Source organism: Dendroctonus ponderosae, unplaced genomic scaffold (assembly GCF_020466585.1).
Source record: "Dendroctonus ponderosae isolate FM_Combo_2020 unplaced genomic scaffold, Dpon_F_20191213v2 Dpon_F_20191213_5, whole genome shotgun sequence".
Taxonomy (NCBI): domain Eukaryota; kingdom Metazoa; phylum Arthropoda; class Insecta; order Coleoptera; family Curculionidae; genus Dendroctonus; species Dendroctonus ponderosae.
The window spans coordinates 10,569,602-10,588,243 of NW_026018715.1; the positions used below are offsets into that span (position 1 = coordinate 10,569,602).

General features: G+C 38.9%; 8 protein-coding genes across 13 annotated transcripts; 6 read left to right on the top strand and 2 right to left on the bottom strand.

Moving 5' to 3' along the window:
- Positions 1–671: 671 nt before the first annotated feature.
- On the bottom strand, positions 672–10,172 carry LOC109535152 (serine/arginine-rich splicing factor 7). Of its 3 annotated transcripts, none has more exons than XM_019900996.2 (4): positions 10,120–10,172; positions 3,546–3,748; positions 3,301–3,496; positions 672–1,168 (listed from the first exon to the last, which is right to left on the bottom strand). In XM_019900996.2, exons 2-4 carry the CDS (start codon positions 3,736–3,738, stop codon positions 952–954), a joined length of 606 nt encoding a protein of 201 aa, XP_019756555.1. In that variant the 5' UTR covers positions 3,739–3,748; positions 10,120–10,172; the 3' UTR covers positions 672–951. The 3 variants fall into 3 exon arrangements, with proteins under 3 accessions (XP_019756555.1, XP_048522658.1, XP_048522659.1); XM_048666701.1 differs by lacking the exon at positions 10,120–10,172 and adding an exon at positions 3,955–4,061; XM_048666702.1 differs by lacking the exon at positions 10,120–10,172 and adding an exon at positions 3,961–4,045.
- Positions 4,190–8,634, top strand: LOC109535147 (ester hydrolase C11orf54 homolog). 4 transcript variants are annotated; one of them, XM_019900990.2, is made up of 8 exons: positions 4,190–4,210; positions 6,683–6,768; positions 6,822–6,920; positions 6,980–7,155; positions 7,755–7,919; positions 7,978–8,158; positions 8,218–8,303; positions 8,360–8,634. In XM_019900990.2, the coding sequence occupies exons 2-8, from the start codon at positions 6,693–6,695 to the stop codon at positions 8,534–8,536; spliced, it is 960 nt and encodes a 319-aa protein (XP_019756549.2). In that variant the 5' UTR covers positions 4,190–4,210; positions 6,683–6,692; the 3' UTR covers positions 8,537–8,634. The 4 variants fall into 4 exon arrangements, with proteins under 4 accessions (XP_019756549.2, XP_019756546.2, XP_019756547.2 ...); XM_019900987.2 differs by lacking the exon at positions 4,190–4,210 and adding an exon at positions 6,136–6,434; XM_019900988.2 differs by lacking the exon at positions 4,190–4,210 and adding an exon at positions 6,138–6,317.
- On the top strand, positions 9,448–10,728 carry LOC109535153 (gamma-glutamylcyclotransferase). Its single transcript, XM_019900998.2, has 3 exons — positions 9,448–10,006; positions 10,056–10,189; positions 10,347–10,728. The coding sequence occupies exons 1-3, from the start codon at positions 9,887–9,889 to the stop codon at positions 10,636–10,638; spliced, it is 546 nt and encodes a 181-aa protein (XP_019756557.2). The 5' UTR covers positions 9,448–9,886; the 3' UTR covers positions 10,639–10,728.
- Positions 10,729–10,956: 228 nt separating this feature from the next.
- LOC109535146 (dolichyl-diphosphooligosaccharide--protein glycosyltransferase 48 kDa subunit) lies at positions 10,957–12,798 on the top strand. The gene is made up of 6 exons (XM_019900986.2): positions 10,957–11,178; positions 11,234–11,472; positions 11,529–11,780; positions 11,839–12,135; positions 12,225–12,455; positions 12,521–12,798. The coding sequence occupies exons 1-6, from the start codon at positions 11,052–11,054 to the stop codon at positions 12,677–12,679; spliced, it is 1,305 nt and encodes a 434-aa protein (XP_019756545.1). The 5' UTR covers positions 10,957–11,051; the 3' UTR covers positions 12,680–12,798.
- Positions 12,799–13,063: 265 nt separating this feature from the next.
- On the top strand, positions 13,064–14,440 carry LOC109535149. The gene is made up of 5 exons (XM_019900993.2): positions 13,064–13,293; positions 13,423–13,557; positions 13,773–13,945; positions 13,995–14,243; positions 14,292–14,440. Exons 1-5 carry the CDS (start codon positions 13,140–13,142, stop codon positions 14,382–14,384), a joined length of 804 nt encoding a protein of 267 aa, XP_019756552.2. The 5' UTR covers positions 13,064–13,139; the 3' UTR covers positions 14,385–14,440.
- A 174-nt stretch (positions 14,441–14,614) lies between these two features.
- LOC109535151 (pyridoxine/pyridoxamine 5'-phosphate oxidase) lies at positions 14,615–16,021 on the top strand. Its single transcript, XM_019900995.2, has 6 exons — positions 14,615–14,788; positions 15,048–15,204; positions 15,285–15,384; positions 15,433–15,486; positions 15,544–15,743; positions 15,791–16,021. The coding sequence occupies exons 1-6, from the start codon at positions 14,698–14,700 to the stop codon at positions 15,951–15,953; spliced, it is 765 nt and encodes a 254-aa protein (XP_019756554.1). The 5' UTR covers positions 14,615–14,697; the 3' UTR covers positions 15,954–16,021.
- A 50-nt stretch (positions 16,022–16,071) lies between these two features.
- LOC109535155 lies at positions 16,072–16,784 on the top strand. The gene is made up of 3 exons (XM_019901006.2): positions 16,072–16,238; positions 16,290–16,458; positions 16,513–16,784. The coding sequence occupies exons 1-3, from the start codon at positions 16,142–16,144 to the stop codon at positions 16,550–16,552; spliced, it is 306 nt and encodes a 101-aa protein (XP_019756565.2). The 5' UTR covers positions 16,072–16,141; the 3' UTR covers positions 16,553–16,784.
- LOC109535148 (histidine protein methyltransferase 1 homolog) lies at positions 16,540–17,729 on the bottom strand. The gene is made up of 5 exons (XM_019900992.2): positions 17,620–17,729; positions 17,290–17,544; positions 17,077–17,237; positions 16,778–17,016; positions 16,540–16,711 (listed from the first exon to the last, which is right to left on the bottom strand). Exons 1-5 carry the CDS (start codon positions 17,672–17,674, stop codon positions 16,558–16,560), a joined length of 864 nt encoding a protein of 287 aa, XP_019756551.2. The 5' UTR covers positions 17,675–17,729; the 3' UTR covers positions 16,540–16,557.
- Positions 17,730–18,642: the final 913 nt, after the last annotated feature.

The following is an 18,642-nucleotide window of genomic DNA, read 5'->3' on the forward strand; positions in this document are numbered from 1 at the left end:
TTCACAATACGCCGTATCCATTGCACCACTATCATCTTGCACTCGTATAAATGCCTCTGCAGCCAACCCTTCTTCAGGCCCAGCTTCCAAATCATCATTGTCACATACAGCCCTTAACAAGTTATTTTCCTCTGAACCTTCTATGCTGTCAGGTAGTTTCTTGCAGGTAATTTTCTGAAAGGCCTCGCCGACCCATATTCTCTTATATAACTCCATACCTGTTTGCAACCACAGACCACTTTGTCTCTATGGAAAGTAATCGAAAATTATACTTCTGCCTGTAATCTTTCGTGGGTGACCACAACAGTTTATATTATAAACTTACTCCAATTATGTGTTTTACTGGTCTGAATGCCAAGTAACTATTAATAGCAAAATGGCCTGAAAGAAACCACTGCAGGATTTTCTTTAACCGACAGGTACAAAGCTGTACATGTCTGGATTATAAATGAGAAAAGCGCGCAAATCGCCCCGTGAATTCACGGCGCTATTCGCGGGCTTTCAAGCACAAAAAACAATGACTCAAATCGAACCGCTAAATTGTCTACTATTGAAACAATATTTACCGGATTTACACCAGGAACCTGTTCCGACCCCCGTGCTTTAGTACGAAATCCACCAGCAATCCGAAAAATTGCCAATTTCAGGTTTTTCCGAAATAAAAAAAATTGCACTGGGATAATGGATTTGTTTCGTACAGGTCATTGTAAACTGAACAGTTATTTCCAATGAATCGAAACTAACAGAAAATGTCTGAGCTTCGATTCGGGAGAACCTACGTTTCTCAAATACCTGGTTGAAGACATTATTTGCTGATGCAAGACAAGCTTGGGCTAATTTAAGCCCACTTAAAATTTAACCGCCTAGATCGTGGAAACGATCCCACTTGGTCAAAAACGAACAGTAAAACTAAACAAGAAACGTGCATCAGCAATTATTTGCCTTCAGCGTTTAATCTCTACCATTCCCATTCTCCTTCACGGCCGACCTGCTCCTGGAGTGAGAGCGCGACCTGGATCGCCGATCATCCCTGTTGGATCGGGAGCGGCTTCTACTCTTCTTAGAAGCTGATCGGGATCTACGCGACCTGGACCTGCTGCGTGAGCGCGAATTGCTTCTGGAGCGAGTTCTTCGATCGCGAGAACGACTTCTGGATCTGCTTCGAGTTCTACGAAAATTTTAAAAATCGGAAAAACATTAGTTTCCAATTATACACCCAACGTGGGACAAGTACAATGATTGTTAATTTGGAGACATGGAGATAATGAGGTTGTGTTAAGCAAACTTTATGAACAGTCCAATGCTCAAACATGATGAAAAAACTGCGGAAGTTTCAATACTAGTAAAGATGAAACATGAATTATTCCCCAAATAAAAGCTTTAAGTTGTTTCTCACAGTCACCCAGTAATTCAGATATGACCGCTTCGTACAGGTAGATGCTTACTGACGTTAGCTACAGACGGAAATAATAGAATTTAAATTTAATAAACTTTTAAAATTCAAACTAAAAGTGTTTCAAACAAATAAATAATCGCAAATAATTCGCTTTTGCTGCTACTCGAAAGAACACATACCTAAAGCTCATGATAAGATAGTTTGATAATGCAAAATTAAATTAAAATAAAAACTAAACTTAAAAAAAACTGACCAAAAATTATTAAAATTGCCAGAAAATCAGCATTTTCATCGAAAGCCCATTTTTGCCTTAACCACGCCCAAATGGGCGAATGCCGCAATGGCAAAAATATTCAAATAATAGTCGTTATCTACTCTTTAAGTAGGGCTCATAAATAAAGCATACGCTAAAGTTTACAAGTTTGCTCGCTTAATTGGAATACACAGTTCGACATGATTATCCGAAATTTAGTTTGCACAAACTATCAAAATGCTAGATGCGTTTCCGAAAATCAGCACTGACTCATGAAAAATAGTTACAACAGTACTTTTAAATGAAATGCCACTGTATGAGTAACAGAATTCATGGACTAAGTGTGTATTATTATAAATTAATGTTGAGTTGTGAAATGCCCGATTTTGCAATAAACTTTGTCAAAGTGCCGTTAATGGCAAAACGGGTTTTCTAAGTCGCGACTCACCTATTTGGAACCTAGTCTTTATAATCAATTGAGGTGTACAATTTTAGTAGTACCAATTTGATTAAAATAAACTAAAAATTGTTAAATTTTTACCATTTCAGATTGTGAGCTCGTGAGACTTGGTCGTGTGACGATAGTAGATATTTCGACTAGGTAGAAGGGATGATTGGAGACTAGGGGGCAAAATCTCACTGGCTCACAGTAGTAGTTGGAGTAGTAGACTAGTTGTGGTCAGACTTGAACATTTTGAATAACGTGTCGAAGTGACTCTGAACAAAGCAAACGCTGTGGCGGCTCTACGTAGTCTGTTACAACGAGAAGATCGAAGCGAGTGTACTCAATGCGTTCGTTACCTGACTTTCATCCGCCACATGCTATCAACCTATAAACATGGCATTATTGTCAGGCCGAGCTTTTCCTGGTTGTGTTTAAATAACGTCTTGGGTGTTATCGATTATGCTGTACAACACGTTAAACAAATCATAATCACTAACAACATAAAATATGCTGGTTGTTAAAAAAATAATGTTGTACAGCAAATAAAATCGGTTTCAGTATGTGGGGGCTGATCAATGCTCGAGACCCAAACCAATCATTTGTTCATCAATATCACTAACACACGACTTTATCAATGTAAGCCGATCAAAACGAAACAATTCGAATACTTCGATATACAAATAATTTAAGTAGCTAAAATAAACAAAAGAAAAAATTGTTTCAGTTTTCAACACATTCATCAAGGCACTGATTTTAATACCTAATCTCCCCTTTGTGAATAAAAAACTATTATTAAAGGGCACGGCCTCCAAGGAAAAAATGGAAAATAAAGTGAAGACAGGCTACTTTCCACAAAATGTTAGGAAAAATGACTGCAGAAGAATGCAGCTGCCCATAACAGTTAATAGCAAGCTGGAAAACTTCACTGGGCTCATTTGCACCGATGTGTCCGGGGTGTTCTGATACGAAACAACTTGAAACGGTGCTTGTGGACGCATAATTGTTAACATTTTCAAATTGAAAAGTGCAAGAGCAACAAACAATCCATCCAGTATGAGGGTGAAAAGTGGCATTTAAAACAGAAAACCTTCAATTGAAGCGACTGTGAAAACCTCCCTTGATAGTCCCGCAGACACTGATCAGCCTCCCAGCAAACAAAAGGAAATAATAAGTCAATTAATAAGCAAAGCCTTAAGTAAAGCTTACCTATCACGACGTCCTCCTCTTCGGTACTTTCCACAGTCCCTTGCGTAGTGACCGCGGTCTCCACACTCATAGCACCGATCATCTGGATGAAACGGACGACCTCTTGATCGGGGCGGCGGTCCTCTGCTACGATTGCTGCCCGCTTTTCCATTCGACATCTCTACTCTGGCACGTCGACCACAAATGCTTCTTCCATCTAAACCACAATCATCAGATATGTAGTTAAAATTATAGTAGAAATCTACCTAGGCCTCTGACCGCGTCCTCGGCATCTCTCGGATCCTCGAATTCAACAAAAGCGAAACCGGGCGGATTCCTAGCCACCCATACATTTCTCAAGGGGCCGTAGTGACGAAAGGCATCTTCAATTTCTTGTTTTGAGGCACTGTTGCCCAAGTCGCCCACGTATACCTTGCAGTCCGAGTTATAGCGAGACATCCTTATTTACCTGCAAAGAAAAACCAAGCGGATTATTGATCGGAATGTGAGAATAACGCCCCAAAAATGTTTATGGTTACGTTGAGTAAACACCAGCACATTTTGGGGGCACTTTTTTGGGGCCACAAATACTTTGCTGGGCTTCATCGAAGGGTGAAAATACTAGAAACACTTCACACACTATTTTATATATAGAAAACCTACAGAAATTCATACCTTTACCGAAAAATGCAACGCATCCTCAAAATGACAACACAAAAGAAAGCCCGGCACATGAAAGACGCTGCGGCTGCGCGTTATACGCGAATTATAAAGTCCAAACGTCCACTGACGGCTAAACTATAAACTAACTACTAGGGATGGTCGCTATTTAACGTAACCGCTAAAATAACAGTGTTGCAGACGTGAACCTAAACCCACAGTTCCAACTCTGGTTCCAACTGATTGTGTTCAAAGTGCGGTCATAAAACAGGTGAACGATGCGTTCCAGAGACACAGGATAACTTGTTAATTATTATTTGTCTGATGCGTTCTCTCAAGAATTGGCAGAAGCTGGTTCTACGGCCGTTGCGTAAAGCCGGCTTCTCATGAGTCCGGAATGCGGATGCGGAAAACCTTCCGACCAATCAGAAGCTTGCCGGATGCGTTAGCTCCACCTATCCGCAGAAGTTTCCAAATTTTAATATGTTCCGCATGGTGTGCGGAAGAATGTGAAAACCTAGGTTATCTCCAGTGAAAGGTTATGTTCAGCGGCGTCTATTCGACCTTCTTTCATTTTGATGTCTTTGTTTCCTTCTTTTTAGAACGTACAAAGACAAAAGCAGATTTAACTTTTGGTTGCGAACGTTCATTTCATCCGCCTCAAAATATTGGCAAGAAAAAATGTAGAAAAAAGAGTTGTATCGTGTCTCCCTGCCCGAAAGATATGCCAACACTGTCAGCGGAATGCAAAAAATAATCCGGATTCATGCAAACTGCGCAAATTTTTCCGCGCGTAGTAGTAGGCTGCGCGCGCACTTTTCGCACTCCGCTTCCGCAAAGCAATCCGGACCCATGAGAACCAAGATTAATGGTATCAGTTCGAGAATGCGAATAATCGCTTTGCGAGAGAACTACGCCCTAATTCCTCGTGAGAACGCCGTCCCCCAGATTCGTAAATTAGGCTCCAGATAGAGGTGTGCTCAAGGCTCATCGGTTTTTTTCTGGAACAACGTTGCAGTTTACTCTGGTATTCGGTTCCAAAATGCGGTTTTATAAGTAACATGTTACTTTTTAAATATTTTATTAAAAATGATGGTAGAAATAGTTGCAGTTTCCAAAACAACCGGTTAAATTGACAAAGTAGAACTGCGGTTACAGGTTCCACGTCTGGATCAGTTTTTTTTATAGCGGTTACGTTAAATACCGACCATCCCTAACACCAGAGTACCATTTGGCATTTATTTTGTTAGTTTGTAATAAGCGACAAGTAAATGTCATTAAAATAACAGCGTCGAACCTTTAAATTACAAAATTTATAAGAATTTAACACCGACGCCGCATTTAATCATGACAACACCGCAAATGAGGGGAATATCTGGTAGTAAAATTATAGTAAGGGAAAGTGAACTTGTAAATACGGCAATTTCTCATGTTTTTGATAATCGTGATATGAATAAACTGCTGCACTTAAAAGAATGGTGGGTGGTCGGGACGCTTGAGTCCCTCCGAATTTTTAGCTTTTTCTTGCTTTATCCTAAATGATACTTTAAATTAAGCAATTTTAGCGAAAAGAATTTCTGGATAGTCCATTAAGCCAAAAAAACATTCACAAAGTTTGAGCAAAATCACCATCTTCAGTCTAAATTTCGAGAGGCGTTGTCAAACTGCGCAAAAATCATTAAGTTCAAGAAAGTTGTGTCCTTGAATACCTAGCATGCAAATTCATTCAATTTGGGTAGGTTTCGATTATTTAGGTCGTTTCAGGTTATTAACTTTTACTTTTTGTAWACATATATTTTTAGTTTCATTAAAAAATTACTTYAACCCTGCTAACACAAACAAACTAACTCAAAATTGACAGAAAGGAAAAAACGCTCCGCATTGCTTTGAATTACCGAAAGAAAGAAATAATTCGCGATCAAWCWATTGGCAATGTTAGAAAAGATGCTCAAACTTTTGCGAAAAACASAACTATTATTAGCGACACTTTTGCATGTGGAGTTATGAATTGTTAATATTCCTAAAACACGATTTAGYAGCAAATAGCACCGGACAAYCTTATTTTCGTGCATAATTAAGTGGTTTTCGAAATGCGACTTTCAAAAGTATGTTATGAGAAAACCGAAAATCAACTTGAAATTTTTTATTATTGTGTATTTTCAAGGTTAAAAAACATTTACGACAACCGCATTGACCCGACTTATCATGAACAGATTAGTGCCAAGACTTTCCATTGCAATTATCTCAGTTTATTCACACAATTAGTACTTTAGTGTATGATTTTAAGCAAGCTCGTCAAGCGTTTCATTTATTAGTCGGCATTCAAGTTTACAGGTAACCTCACACATTTTGTTTACAAGCTTTCAGCTTAGATCAAGGTAACTTGAGTAGCAAACTAGTTTGAAACAGTTGTTTTCTTGCTACATTATGCAGCACAAGCCGTCTCAGTCCATCAACAACTTGATTCTTGTATTGCTTAGTTCAAGCACAATAAGGTGGTAATTTTCATTAAAAAATATACTGTGCGTTTGTTCATGGCATTAGAGAAATTACTATTTTTTCTTCAAAACTAACCTGGTTCTACAGTAAAATGTATTCAAAAACACATAAAATGAAAAACTAGTCTTTCAACTTTTGTCACAGTAGAAGCGAATTGAAACTATGGGGTATTTTATGATTTAATTATCAACTTCAACACTCGCTATTAATGTGGAGAGTTTACTTAAACTCATCAAAATTTCAGGTTTAGCACCATGGCTTTAGTCCCGAACTCCTACCCGATCCACACCAAATCGCTATATCAACCTCCACTAACTGAAGTGGCCGAAGGTAAACGTTTACTTAAACCCACCTAAAAGCCACCAACTGAAAAATCTCTTCAGTTTTCAGATCGTATTTGCCAACAAACTTCCAGGAGGTTAACGTATCAGTGGTAGAGTGTCCGGACCTTACCAGCAAGCCTTTTCTTCTGGCAGCTGGAGGTACTGAAACTACACCTTCAAGTACCGAGTTACTAACTGAAAAACCCCGCAATTTCCAGGCTTAAACGGCAACGCCAAACTCCTGGAAATTGGGGGCACGCAGTATCTTCTGCCATTGGTCACAAGAGAAAAACTATACGATCTACTTGACATTGCCAAGTCTGTAGCTCTGGAGCCGGCTTTTCTTATTGGAGCGGGGGCGGGGCCTCATCCATTCATTGGCGGAAACTGTGAGGTATGTGTAGTCTGTTCAATTGTCGTTCTTTGTCTATTACTTGTCCACCGAGCGAGAGGGAAATGTGATGTTATTACGGTCCGTCATTCGTCAAATTGATACAATTCATGGAAGTTTGGAAATTATTGATTTGATTGGCGGTATCTTCAAAATTTTAAGTTAGTATTTCAATTTATGCGTGTGTTATTTACGATTTATGCGTGTGTTATTTTCTGGTACCAAAAATGTCTAAGCAATATTATGGGGGCGAACAACGGTTTATGTTCACCACCATCGCTTAGATCTTGTATGAGATCCTCATTTTTTTCTTGTATTTCTTTCATACTTTAAATAGCACACTTTAACGCTCACAGTTAACGCCAAAAACTTCACAATTGAGGCAAATTAATAACGAAACTGAAGAAAGTGATTGGTTTTCCCGCTTATTGTTAACATTAAAAAATAGCTTGAGCGATACAATGAAAACTGCAAGAGCAACAAGACGCAAGGATCGAGTTGCTGTTTGTTTGTTATTAAATTTAAACACTTTTAAATGTTGGTACTTACAACCTAATTTCCAATTCAAAAAAGTAATAAATACCCCATTTGAAATATTTTAGGGAATTGTAAACCTTAAGATTGAAAAAGGGGTGGCAGACCAGCAGACTAGAACATCCAAAGTCGAAGGTGCTGATGAGTACATGGTGGTCCAAATTCTGCCGAACAATGAGACCAGAATTGCTTTGTTGGGGAACATTTTCGCCTCAGAAGGAAAACCAGGCAAAGTAACGCAAACGATAGTTTTAGCAAAAGCCACCAAGTCTTAAACTGCGACTGTTTTAGGTGATAAAGGTCCACGTAAAAAAACGCACAGGCGCGAAGAACTTCATTGAAACGTTGAGGAACGCAATTGAAGAAAAGTACGGCAAAGATCAGTTGGTGGGCATTGGAGGAGCCTTCCTGATAGCCGAAGGCAAGGCCAAACAGCACGTAATGCGAGACTTTTCTAAAACCCCTTTAACAAGTAAGTACGGGGACTAAAACCTCCAAGCCAAAAAAACATATAAATCTCGATTTTTTCAGGTGAAGATGACGTCAACAACTGGTTAAAATTCTACGAAATGTCAGCTCCTTTAACAGCACTCGGCACTTTTACGAGTAACGATGGGGTAAGTAACGAGCCGCTAAAAACCCAGCAAACTGATTTCTTCTATGGGATTTTCAGGCGGACTTAGATTTGCGAGTGCAGCATTTCCACAGCTTTAGCACACATGGAGAAGCTGGTCACTATCACTACGATACAACGCCAGACACTGTGGAGTATCTGGGCTATTTCAATGTGGCTCAAGAAGTTGTGAGGGTAGATAAACCTGAATCTGGCTCTAAATTGGGAAGAGACTGAGGATTTGTTCGGCGGGGGTTTAGTTCACCCGAATGCATAAAATTTTTGGAAAATTAATAAAAGTGATCAGCTTGAGAAAAACTCATTTTAGTCACACATTTGTTGATTTTAATTTATTTTAAACCGAAGTCAAAAAAAACGCTGCGTTTTTTTGGGACCAAGTTTGAAAAGAGTTTGAGATACGTTTTTTTTTGGTAAACATACAGGGTTATTCAAGAAATACTAAGATAAATATGTTTGAAAGCGATTTGACAGTTGCTTTCTGGAAGACATTAACCCGTGCTAGCTATTGCTGTAAAAGCATGCAAAACCAGCTTAAATTTAAACAAACTTAAAAATGTGTCTGACAAAAAAACGGCGGTAATTAGTTATATCTGCCCCTTTTTTATTTTTCAGCAATAAGAAAGTACTCACATTTAATCTTATCCCTTTATAAGCACATCTCGGTAAAATAAGTGGCGGAAGCCGTTATCAGCGAAGAAAATCGCTGCCCAAAGCGTTCATATGGATAGCATTGCAAGTCATCTTAGTTCCGTCTACCAACAGGTGGCGCAACAGGCGTTGCACGCGCAGAAATTAATAGTTCCTAACAGTTTTGCGCAGCCTGCACCAAAATAGCAAATCTCCACAAAAATGTAACAAAAAGTGAAATGAAACAAGTTAAAAACGTCCATTTAACTACTATTGAGATAACCCAAATTACACAAAACTAACACAAATGGCTACAAGCCCTCATCTTTAGCCCATTAGTATCAGAGCAAACAACCGATGCTATTCTACTGCTCAATAACGCGAATGGCGCTGGACTAAATGCAGCAAAATATTATTTTAATTTTCTTCAAATTTTACTTAGAAAAGTGGTAGGAAAAGGCCAATCTACAATGTGAACTTTTTTAATATCGAAAGCCAAAAGGGGAACATCTAGAAAATTACCAAACCGGCATTGAATCAATATTACACTACGATATTTAGGCGACTCCACTATAGATTAATTCTACAAAATTCCTGAATTTGATCCTGACGAACACCTTACTAAAACTAGTTTTAGTAAAGGGGGTATCTACAAGGTGAGCATATTGTTAACATTTACAATTATGCATTTTTTTATCTCATCGGTCAAATCCTCGACAAAATTTACGAAGGGATTATCACTATGGGTGAATGCTTCAAAGAAAAAAATGTTGAACTTCTAAAGATAACTGATAAGCTTCAAACAATGGCAAATAAATCGCTTCTGCATCACAGCTTTGAGGACTTAAATGAGCAGAATCACTGCTTCTGACATGCAAACCAGAGAATATTTCAACCTTTAGTCAGTGTTTGTTGAAGTTTCATACTCGATTAGAAACAATGTCAGTGCAAAGTAAATCGAACAAGTTTCTTTACTTTGCCTACGGCAGCAATTTGCTCAGTCACAGGATTCACATCAACAACCCCAGCGCAGAAAGGGCTGGAATTGGATGTTTGCATGTATGCAAAGCCCTTGAACACCATGACAAGCTACTAATCGATTTTTTAGGATTACCAAGTGAGTTTTGTTACTTATTCTAAACGATGGAAAGGCGCTAGCGCCACTATCATACCTAAGCACTCCAAAGTGGTCTGGGGAGCCCTCTGGCACGTCGATAATGCTGATCTGGAAAACTTGGACCGGTAAATTGTTTATTAAAAATCTTTCCCGAATTCAAAAATACCCTTGATCAGATTCACGTTTTGTCAACTTCGTTAATGTCCATTTTGTCCACTTCGTCTTAACGAATGTTTTCGTGTCACTTTGGCAATGACGCCGAAGGCTTTCAATGAATTTCAGACAGGAAGGTGTCCATGAAAACGTATATCGACCTCTCCAAGTGGACATCGTTCTTCCAAGCGGAGAAAAAATAAACGCTAGAACTTACCAGCAAACCGCGTCTCCTCCAGACGTCCAGGATATTAGAGATCTACCTCAGGATAATCGGCCTTCAGTGGCTTATTGGAAGACAATAGTAAAGGGAGCTGAAGAAACAGGACTACCAAAGAACTATTTGGACTTTTTGCATCATATTCCTCATAATGAGTATCACGGTCCTGTGGACGTGCAACTTCCTCTTTGGCTTCATTAATTTCAATATTTCTTGAGCCTTTTTAGTTATGTGTAGCGGAATTTTCTATATGAAAAATGTGAAATTAAAGAACAAAGTCCATAAAACTCACCTGAGCTTTCTCAATGTCAGTTTAAAATCCCATTAGAGAATCCGATATGGGAATAAAAAATGCCGTCTTTGTTTGCTTGCCTAACACCTAAAAGAGCAATTCCCCAAGAAACACCACTAAGAAAAGTTGTTGGTAAAAGTATAATATATAAGATGGACAAATTAGGAACTCAACACAACTTCCCGATAACTGTTAAAAGCTAATCAAATTGGCAACCCTTAGAACTCCTTAACGTCACTTCTGACATTGACTATTGACAAACATTGAATTGTGGTTGGAAATATTGCCGGTGACGTGTACGGCGAAATTCAAACAAATCGCTATGCAGCCCTTCATTTATTTAATTCTCGCCCTTTTTGCGAGTGTAAAAGTGCAGGGAAACACGCTTGTGTTGCTCGAAAATCAGGTGATTAAAGAAACCCATTCAATTTTCTTCAAATCTCTGCAGGGTAAGTCGTCATCAATTGAAAACTACTTGAAAAAAATCATTGCGTTTTTTTCCAGACCGAGGATACAGCCTCACCTTCAAAATAGCCGACGATTCCTCCTTAGTGCTCTCAAAGTATGGGGAGTACCTTTATGAGAACCTCATCATTTTCGCCCCTTCAGTGATTGAATTCGGAGGCAGTTTGAACGTCGACACTATCACTGAATTTATTGATGAAGGAGGAAATGTGCTGGTAGCTGGCAGTGAGGCCACTGGAGATGTCTTGAGAGAACTCGCCTCAGAGGTGGGCTTTGAGGTTAGTTCAACTATTAGTCCTGTTTCTCCATGCTGAAGTATTTTGTGGGGTTGCAGGTCGATGAGGAAGGGTCTTTTGTAATTGACCACTTCAACGCGGATATATCTGATGAAGGGCAGCACACCAAGCTGAGAATTAGCTCAGACAACCTCATACGTTCTCCTGTAATTGTCGGCCGTCTTCAGGATGAATTTCTGTTGTATCAAGGAACTGGCCTCTTGGCTGACTCTGAAAACCCGCTAGTTTTGCCAATACTAACTGCTGCAAGCACTGCTTACAGCTATGTACCGGATCAGCCCATCAAAGAAGTATATTTGCGCCCAATTGTTGTGATTCTTGTTTATTTTATGGGGTTGATCTTTCCAGTATCCTCATGCCATTGGCAAAGACACGGTGCTAATTGCTGGCCTGCAGGCGAGAAATAATGCTCGAGTTGTGTTCAGCGGATCGCTGGCCTTCTTTTCTGATGAGTATTTCACAGGGGAAGTCGGAAAGTTATTGCAGGGTAAGATTATGAAGACGCATTCTTCTAATCAAAAAGTAGCCACCAGCATCAGCCAGTGGGTATTCAGGGAACATGGCAGGCTAAGGGTTAGTTCGGTACAACATCACAAAGCTGGAGAAACTGCGCCGCCTCATGACTATACCATTCTGGACGATGTGGTAAGTAAATGTCCAGTAAGATGCATTTGCCCATTGAACTCTGAACTGTTAGTTACGGAATATACCTATTTTTTTTGTTGGATTTTCAGGTCTACAAAATCAAAATAGAAATTTACAACAACCGTGTTTGGGAACCGTTTAATGCCACCGATATTCAGTTGGAATTTGTTCGCATAGACCCATTCGTCCGGATCGGACTGCAAGCAGCTGGAAATGGTGTTTATGAGGCTAAATTCAAGATTCCGGACGTGTATGGAGTGTATCAATTCAAGGTGGACTACGACAGGGTGGGATACACGCGATTATACAGCAGTACCCAGGTAAGGCTTTTTTTAAGCCTCCTCTAAGTGAGCATTATTTTTACATTTTTAATATGTTGCTCTAGGTGAGTGTGAGGCCTTTAGAGCATACCCAATACGAGCGGTTTATCGACTGCGCCTACCCCTACTATACGGGCGCGTTTTCGATGATGTTCGGCGTGTTTGTGTTTTCCATTGTATTCTTACATTTGAAGGAAGACGACAAAAAGTCTAAGAAAGAGTAATTTTGTACATGTGAATTCTTGAAGTACAAAGATATTTTTGTTTTTAATGTAAATTAATAAGAAATATTGTAAAGGATTTGTTCCTTTTTTAATTTGAAATAAAGCCAATTTGTTTACGACATACTTCTCATTATTTAGGAGCCCTAAGAAATGCTATTTTACTACCCAGAAAAAAGAAATACTATCAATTTAGGTACCGAAACGTATAAATAACGAAGTTCCGTGCATGTGAAGAAGCAATTGCGGTTAGTATCCAAGATGGCTTGGAGCCGATTCTTTTAATAATTTAAACGGTCGGTTTCCAATAACGTAATCGAAACAAATTTCGAAAAATTCATCATTTCAGAACCATTGATTTCATTATTCATTAAATTTTCATACGTTTTGCCTGGTGGTTCTTTATTAACTGACATCAATCACTCGCATCACTAGTTAGTGATTGTCTCACTAATGGAAAATTATGTCTCCTGTCGATATTTTGGAAGCTGAGGCCGATTTCGCTGACAATGCGCTTTTGAGGCAGGCCTTGGTAGTGACCGAAGTGGCATTTGATCTTAAAGAACGCTATACAACTGGAGAAAAGTACATCAACTACCTGAAGGTCTTGATAAATGGTAGGCGACCAGCTGAAGCAATGAAATTGCACCGAAAACTGAGAGAATTGCTGACTTGATAATGTGCCACACTTACCAGTTCTTGCTTGTATTTGCGACCAAAGCTTGATTAATTTTAATTTGGTTTAGGAGCAGAAAAAGGGGTTGACGCTCTAGCAGTGACCGCCAGATCTTCGTTTAACGTAGCTCTGAAGTTACTGCAGTCGAATATTTGCAAAGAAAAAATTTCCGATCAGATGAAACATGAATACAACAATCTTCAAGGTAACTTCTTACATAAGCAAATATTTTAGCATGATATTAACTATTTACCAATTCGGTACGATAATCACTGGCTTCGAAACCTTGCGACATTAGAAAGAAATTGGAAAACGTATGAGTCTTTGGAACGCCTGAAAATAACTTATCTGCCTTAAAAATTAACACTAATTATTCAAAATATTAGGGAACAATTTAAATAATTCCCTCTTGATTCCCAGCGATTATAATTAGAGAACTGAACGCATTTGATCTAAGAGTGGAAGAAATGGAAGCTGATTTCGACCTACTAAATTTGGACCAACTGGCTGAAAAAATACGATCGATGGACACCAAAACCCCGATTTCTGAAAACGTTTTACAACCAAACCCGTCCAGCAACAGAAGCTCCAAAGTCTGGACACAAAAAGCGCCTGTTTCCTTTAGTAAAAGCCAATTTCCAGATGGATATCAATGAAAAATACCCGGAAAACATATCAAGAGAGTCGTTGATCGATTTGAACAACGTGATCAACCTGCCTCCAGTTCCCGAAGACATTTTTACCAGTTTCTCCAACAAACCCGTACGCACTTCAAGCTTGTCTTCATTGAAGAGCATGCGAAAAGTGAAGCTGTCTCTTCAAAAGGCCGAGAATTCTGATGATGAAGATAGTTCGGACACCGATGAACACGATTACTCTCGAATGATATACGTGAGTGGTTGAGACAAATCGTTGTGAGTTCTTTGAGGATTATTTCAGGGCGACATTGACGAGGCTAAATTGATCACGAGCCACAGCGCCTCTTCGAAAAAGCTTCAGTTAGGAAATATCAAAGAAGAATCTCAAGATTGAGCTGATTTAATGCTGTTTTGCAAAAAATATCTAAATAAAACGTTATTTTTGCGGAACTGGAAATTTCATAATGCTTGGTCAGATAGTAATTGATCTAAAAAAGTCCAACAAATCGTGGAGTGAAAAAAAAAACCATAAGATGATATACTTTTAAACGACGTTAAAGACAAATACGTTTATCTCTATAAAAGTGGATAGCAAATTTGACGAGATATTGGAACAATTGATAAGAAAATATCGTTCTATAACCGGCAACGTTGAAAAATCAGCTGTTAAATGATTAATTTTCTGTCTGCTTTACTGTGTTTTTCCTATGTACTACATAAGGAGACTTTCAAGCTCATTTGTTCGATTAACTAAAAGCCATAACGTTCCTGCACGCGTCTTCGGCATGGACATCGGCGGTGAGTTTAAAGCCGCACTTTTGCTTTCAGCGTCACGAAGACAAAAGGGGCAGCTAAAAACGAGAATTTTGCTCTTTTACCAATAGAAATTGCTTGTGAGAGCTTCTCCTTATCAAAGAAAATACCCAATTTTATTCCAAGCTTGCAAATAACGTCATAGTCTCTGATATGCCAAAGGTTGACTGATGTGCGGGCAAAAGAATATTTTTAAAGCTTTCTTCAAACTGCACTCTCTCAATTTCAATCAACACTCTTCCAGGGATGAGACATGATTACAACAGTAAGAGCAACCTTTTCCTGGAAGACCAGCTGGAGAGAAAAGAGCCAATAAGCTTGTTCCAGAAATGGTTTGAAATTATACGAAATGACTCGCGAACGGTGGAACCGAATGCCGTTTGTCTCGCTACTTGCACAAAGTACGGAAATCCAAAAGAAATCGAATTAAGGGAACTTTATATCACCCTAAACAAGTTATCAATCCCATATTTTTTTACAGAGACGGAATTCCTTCAGCGCGCTTTGTTCTTCTGAAAGGCTTTGGAAAGGATGGTTTTCGTTTTTTCACTCATTACACCAGCAGAAAAGGCCAGGAGCTTGTAAGATTTGGCCTCGAATGCTTTCTTAGAATAACTCCAATTTTTTAGGAAGAAAACCCCAAAGCAGCGCTTACATTTTACTGGGAGCACTACAGTCGATCGGTTGGAAAATCAAAAACAAAATGCTTATTAACCAAGTGTATTGATGGCATTTTTTAGGTGCGAATAGAGGGAGATGTGGAAAAACTGCCCATAGAAGACGCCGATGAATATTTCAGCAAAAGACCCTACGAAAGCCAGATAGGGGCGCTTTGCAGCGACCAAAGCAAACCCGTTCGTAATCGAGATGCACTCGCATTGAAAGAGGCTCATTTACGACAAATCCATCCAATCAACGAAGTTCCAAGACCTCGCCAGTGGTAAGTAACTAATAAATGTTACATTTTGAATATCACCCGAATTTTAGGGGCGGTTACTTGCTGAAGCCGCATACAATCGAGTTTTGGCAAGGGCAAACTGATCGAATCCACGATAGAATTCGCTTCCGCTTTCCAAAAGACGGCGAACCTGATAACGATTTAACGCATCAAGGCGAGGACGGGTGGATCTATGAGAGGCTGTGCCCTTAAGCATTAAAAAAAATCAATGTTAACTATAAGCATTCCTTGAAGGCAAATAAAGTATTTTTGGGGAGAAATATTGCACGCGTCGCACAAAATCTAGCAAAAACTCAAATATATAAGTAAATCGCACTCATTCCCACCAGTCAAAACCACTTCTCTCATGACACCGTCAAAGATCTACTTTTAAGCGCAACATGGAAATATGCCTGTGCGAGTTTTACACAAAGGCGGTGGAAAATTTCCAGTTTTTCTCCTTAGGAACCACACATCATCTAAAGCCGCGAATAGCAGGTAAGTGGCTTTAAAAACAGCCTCAAATTTATGCCACGTTGTATCTCACAGTACGGCAAGAGGACTGTATTGTATGGAAATGTAACAAAGCCAATCATCAGGACTTAAGACAAAACAAACCCACCTTAGCCGTTAGTCAGCACCAGGATGACCGCTCATCTTTTGAAGAACCTTTAGAGTCGAAGTGGATCCCGGTTCTACCGGGGGTTATTTCGCAAAAGTATCTTAACACCCTTAGTTGGATTTTGATGGTGTTGATTGCAGTGTTTTTTAGGGGAGTGAACGAGAGCAAACACTTGCAGAGCCCCTTTTAGCTATATTACATAAAAGATACCTGTAGTATTTGGCGCTTCAGGCCTTCACTCGAATCCCAGCAAATTTTCGACTTGAACGTCGTTCTACTTTTCAGGTAGTCCTCAAATAAAGAGATGCCTCCTCCAACTCCAAAGTAGTAGGACTTTGCAGCCACATATCTTCAGTACATTAAAGACAATAGTGTGCAACTGTTCTGAACTGCAGGGGAATTAAAAAAAGGATACATTTCTCCGTTTTGTTTCAAGAGGTTCTTAAAGCAGTCGTGCAGTTTCGGGTAGTTGTCCACGTTGTAAATTGTTTCGGCGGTGAAAATATAGTCAAATCTCATTTCCTCGTTTTCAAGGTTCAGTAAACTGGTAAACGAGCCCCAATCACCCGAGTAGAATTTGCTTTTGCTCACGTACTTCTCATCTGCGTTCAGTTTTACGTTAGGGATTGTGAGGTACTTGAGGACCTCAGTGTTCTGGATCGGATTGCGCAGTTTTACTAATAACTATTTGATTACGACTGCTGGTCCACTCACATAGTCTTGAAACGTGCAGGTTGCCCCTTTTAGCAAGCAAAGCATCCCTATGAGTCCAGCCCCACATCCCAAGTCCAACACGTTTTTGTTATGGAAATCCAACTGGCTTTCAGCAATGTAACTTAACATATCGTAAGTACATTCCCAGATTTTCAGGCCGCCTGAAAGTGGGGCACCAATTTGGTGGTTGTCTGATTGTGGTATTTCGCAAACCTTCGTAAACTGCTGTTTGAAGATCCGAGTGGTTTTCATCCGCATTTAGAACCGCTAGTTGCTTCTTGAGTAAATCGTCGTCTTCTGTTCTGAGTATATTAAGAACATCTACAGTGTAAAAGTATTTCACTGTTGTCTCTTTGCAAGCTACACTGTTCTGTTCACATTCGGTGAAAATGTTTTTGATTATTTCGTCATTATCGTCTCCAGGTGGAACTTCTTGGCTTTCCAGCCAATCCGGGTCTTTGCTGGAAACTGGGGTCAGTTACGTAGTGTTTTTAGTGTTTCAAGGGGATTTTAAGAGCATATTTTCTTGTTTAGCGTATTTACCTGTATCGGTACTTTGCTCTTCATCACTTGCAAAATTGAATTTAAACATGTTCATCTAATCTCATGTGGAACGCCGGCAATAATAAACAAATATTGAGGTTAACCGTGAGTTCGGCGTGTTTCCATGTCATTGCTAGCGTTTTGAGGTATTCCCTGCTTTTGGATGACGTCATTGAAGCTATATAATGCGGTATAAATTCGGGTTTTTAAATTATACTGAGTTTTAATGTGTGGTCAATTTTTTCGATGAAATTTAGATAGTGTTAGAAAAGAACATTTTATTTGCAGTTTCGCAAATTCTGCAAATGTTTTAAATTATATATACATTTTGTTTGATAATAAAATGCAACTGTATAAGTTTGCTTACATTTTATCAATTTTTTTTCCATTTAAGTTAATGCTTCTATTATATTTAGGCGCCAATAAGTAGAAATCGCGACTGAAACTGATGGCCAAACATGCCACTTTAACACCCCCCAAAAAATATTCAGTTATTGCCCGTTTTTTAGAAACAACAAAAAAAGATTACATTAGAGCTACAAAGCACTGGTAAGGTAAATAGTGTGATATTTAATTCTGCAATAAAAGTATCAAAATGTAAACGACATAAAAAGAAAATTAAATAATAACAATAACAATAAAAGACAAGAATGCTTGCCAGTTCATTCAAAGCAGTGCCATAAAACAAAATGATGATGCTCATCATCATCACGGTGAATCAAACGGTGCTTGGCAATTTATCGTTACTGAACACATAAAAAAGCATAATTTGATACTCGCATAGTCTGTGAGCATCTTTAGAAGTTTCCTGAAAAATGTTTATAAAATTTTATTTGAGTGCAAGTGGGTAGAATTCATTGGATATGCGCGTTTGTTCCTTATTTTCAAAATAAAAAATCAACCGTATTCATTTCGTTGATTTGGCGGCTAATTCGGTTTAAGTTGAAGACGTAAGCAGAATGTGAGAAAATCTTTTTTGCAAGTTTCGATGTCCGTAGTTTAAAAAAAAGGATTCTTAAATTA

Excerpts from the sequence above, each read along its gene's own strand:
- LOC109535147 (XM_019900987.2), top strand. The coding sequence starts at position 6,367 with ATGCAGCACAAGCCGTCTCAGTCCATCAACAACTTGATTCTTGTATTG. Across the intron at positions 6,921-6,979 it reads TTTTCTTCTGGCAGCTGGAG|GCTTAAACGGCAACGCCAAA; the intron begins GTACTGAAACTA and ends CGCAATTTCCAG. Across the intron at positions 7,156-7,754 it reads TCATTGGCGGAAACTGTGAG|GGAATTGTAAACCTTAAGAT; the intron begins GTATGTGTAGTC and ends GAAATATTTTAG.
- LOC109535155 (XM_019901006.2), top strand. The coding sequence starts at position 16,142 with ATGGAAATATGCCTGTGCGAGTTTTACACAAAGGCGGTGGAAAATTTC. Across the intron at positions 16,239-16,289 it reads TCTAAAGCCGCGAATAGCAG|TACGGCAAGAGGACTGTATT; the intron begins GTAAGTGGCTTT and ends TGTATCTCACAG. Across the intron at positions 16,459-16,512 it reads CCGGGGGTTATTTCGCAAAA|GGGAGTGAACGAGAGCAAAC; the intron begins GTATCTTAACAC and ends AGTGTTTTTTAG.
- LOC109535149 (XM_019900993.2), top strand. The coding sequence starts at position 13,140 with ATGTCTCCTGTCGATATTTTGGAAGCTGAGGCCGATTTCGCTGACAAT. Across the intron at positions 13,294-13,422 it reads CCTGAAGGTCTTGATAAATG|GAGCAGAAAAAGGGGTTGAC; the intron begins GTAGGCGACCAG and ends AATTTGGTTTAG. Across the intron at positions 14,244-14,291 it reads ATTACTCTCGAATGATATAC|GGCGACATTGACGAGGCTAA; the intron begins GTGAGTGGTTGA and ends GGATTATTTCAG.
- LOC109535148 (XM_019900992.2), bottom strand. The coding sequence starts at position 17,674 with ATGAACATGTTTAAATTCAATTTTGCAAGTGATGAAGAGCAAAGTACC. Across the intron at positions 17,545-17,619 it reads AGAGCAAAGTACCGATACAG|TTTCCAGCAAAGACCCGGAT; the intron begins GTAAATACGCTA and ends AACTGACCCCAG. Across the intron at positions 17,017-17,076 it reads CCTGCACGTTTCAAGACTAT|AACACTGAGGTCCTCAAGTA; the intron begins GTGAGTGGACCA and ends AATCCGATCCAG.
- LOC109535151 (XM_019900995.2), top strand. The coding sequence starts at position 14,698 with ATGTACTACATAAGGAGACTTTCAAGCTCATTTGTTCGATTAACTAAA. Across the intron at positions 15,205-15,284 it reads TGTCTCGCTACTTGCACAAA|AGACGGAATTCCTTCAGCGC; the intron begins GTACGGAAATCC and ends ATTTTTTTACAG. Across the intron at positions 15,385-15,432 it reads GCAGAAAAGGCCAGGAGCTT|GAAGAAAACCCCAAAGCAGC; the intron begins GTAAGATTTGGC and ends CCAATTTTTTAG.
- LOC109535152 (XM_019900996.2), bottom strand. The coding sequence starts at position 3,738 with ATGTCTCGCTATAACTCGGACTGCAAGGTATACGTGGGCGACTTGGGC. Across the intron at positions 3,497-3,545 it reads GGACGCGGTCAGAGGCCTAG|ATGGAAGAAGCATTTGTGGT; the intron begins GTAGATTTCTAC and ends ATTGTGGTTTAG. Across the intron at positions 1,169-3,300 it reads AGAGGAGGACGTCGTGATAG|AACTCGAAGCAGATCCAGAA; the intron begins GTAAGCTTTACT and ends AAATTTTCGTAG.
- LOC109535153 (XM_019900998.2), top strand. The coding sequence starts at position 9,887 with ATGTCAGTGCAAAGTAAATCGAACAAGTTTCTTTACTTTGCCTACGGC. Across the intron at positions 10,007-10,055 it reads CTGGAATTGGATGTTTGCAT|GATTACCAAGTGAGTTTTGT; the intron begins GTATGCAAAGCC and ends TCGATTTTTTAG. Across the intron at positions 10,190-10,346 it reads GATCTGGAAAACTTGGACCG|ACAGGAAGGTGTCCATGAAA; the intron begins GTAAATTGTTTA and ends AATGAATTTCAG.
- LOC109535146 (XM_019900986.2), top strand. The coding sequence starts at position 11,052 with ATGCAGCCCTTCATTTATTTAATTCTCGCCCTTTTTGCGAGTGTAAAA. Across the intron at positions 11,179-11,233 it reads TTTCTTCAAATCTCTGCAGG|ACCGAGGATACAGCCTCACC; the intron begins GTAAGTCGTCAT and ends GTTTTTTTCCAG. Across the intron at positions 12,136-12,224 it reads ATACCATTCTGGACGATGTG|GTCTACAAAATCAAAATAGA; the intron begins GTAAGTAAATGT and ends TTGGATTTTCAG.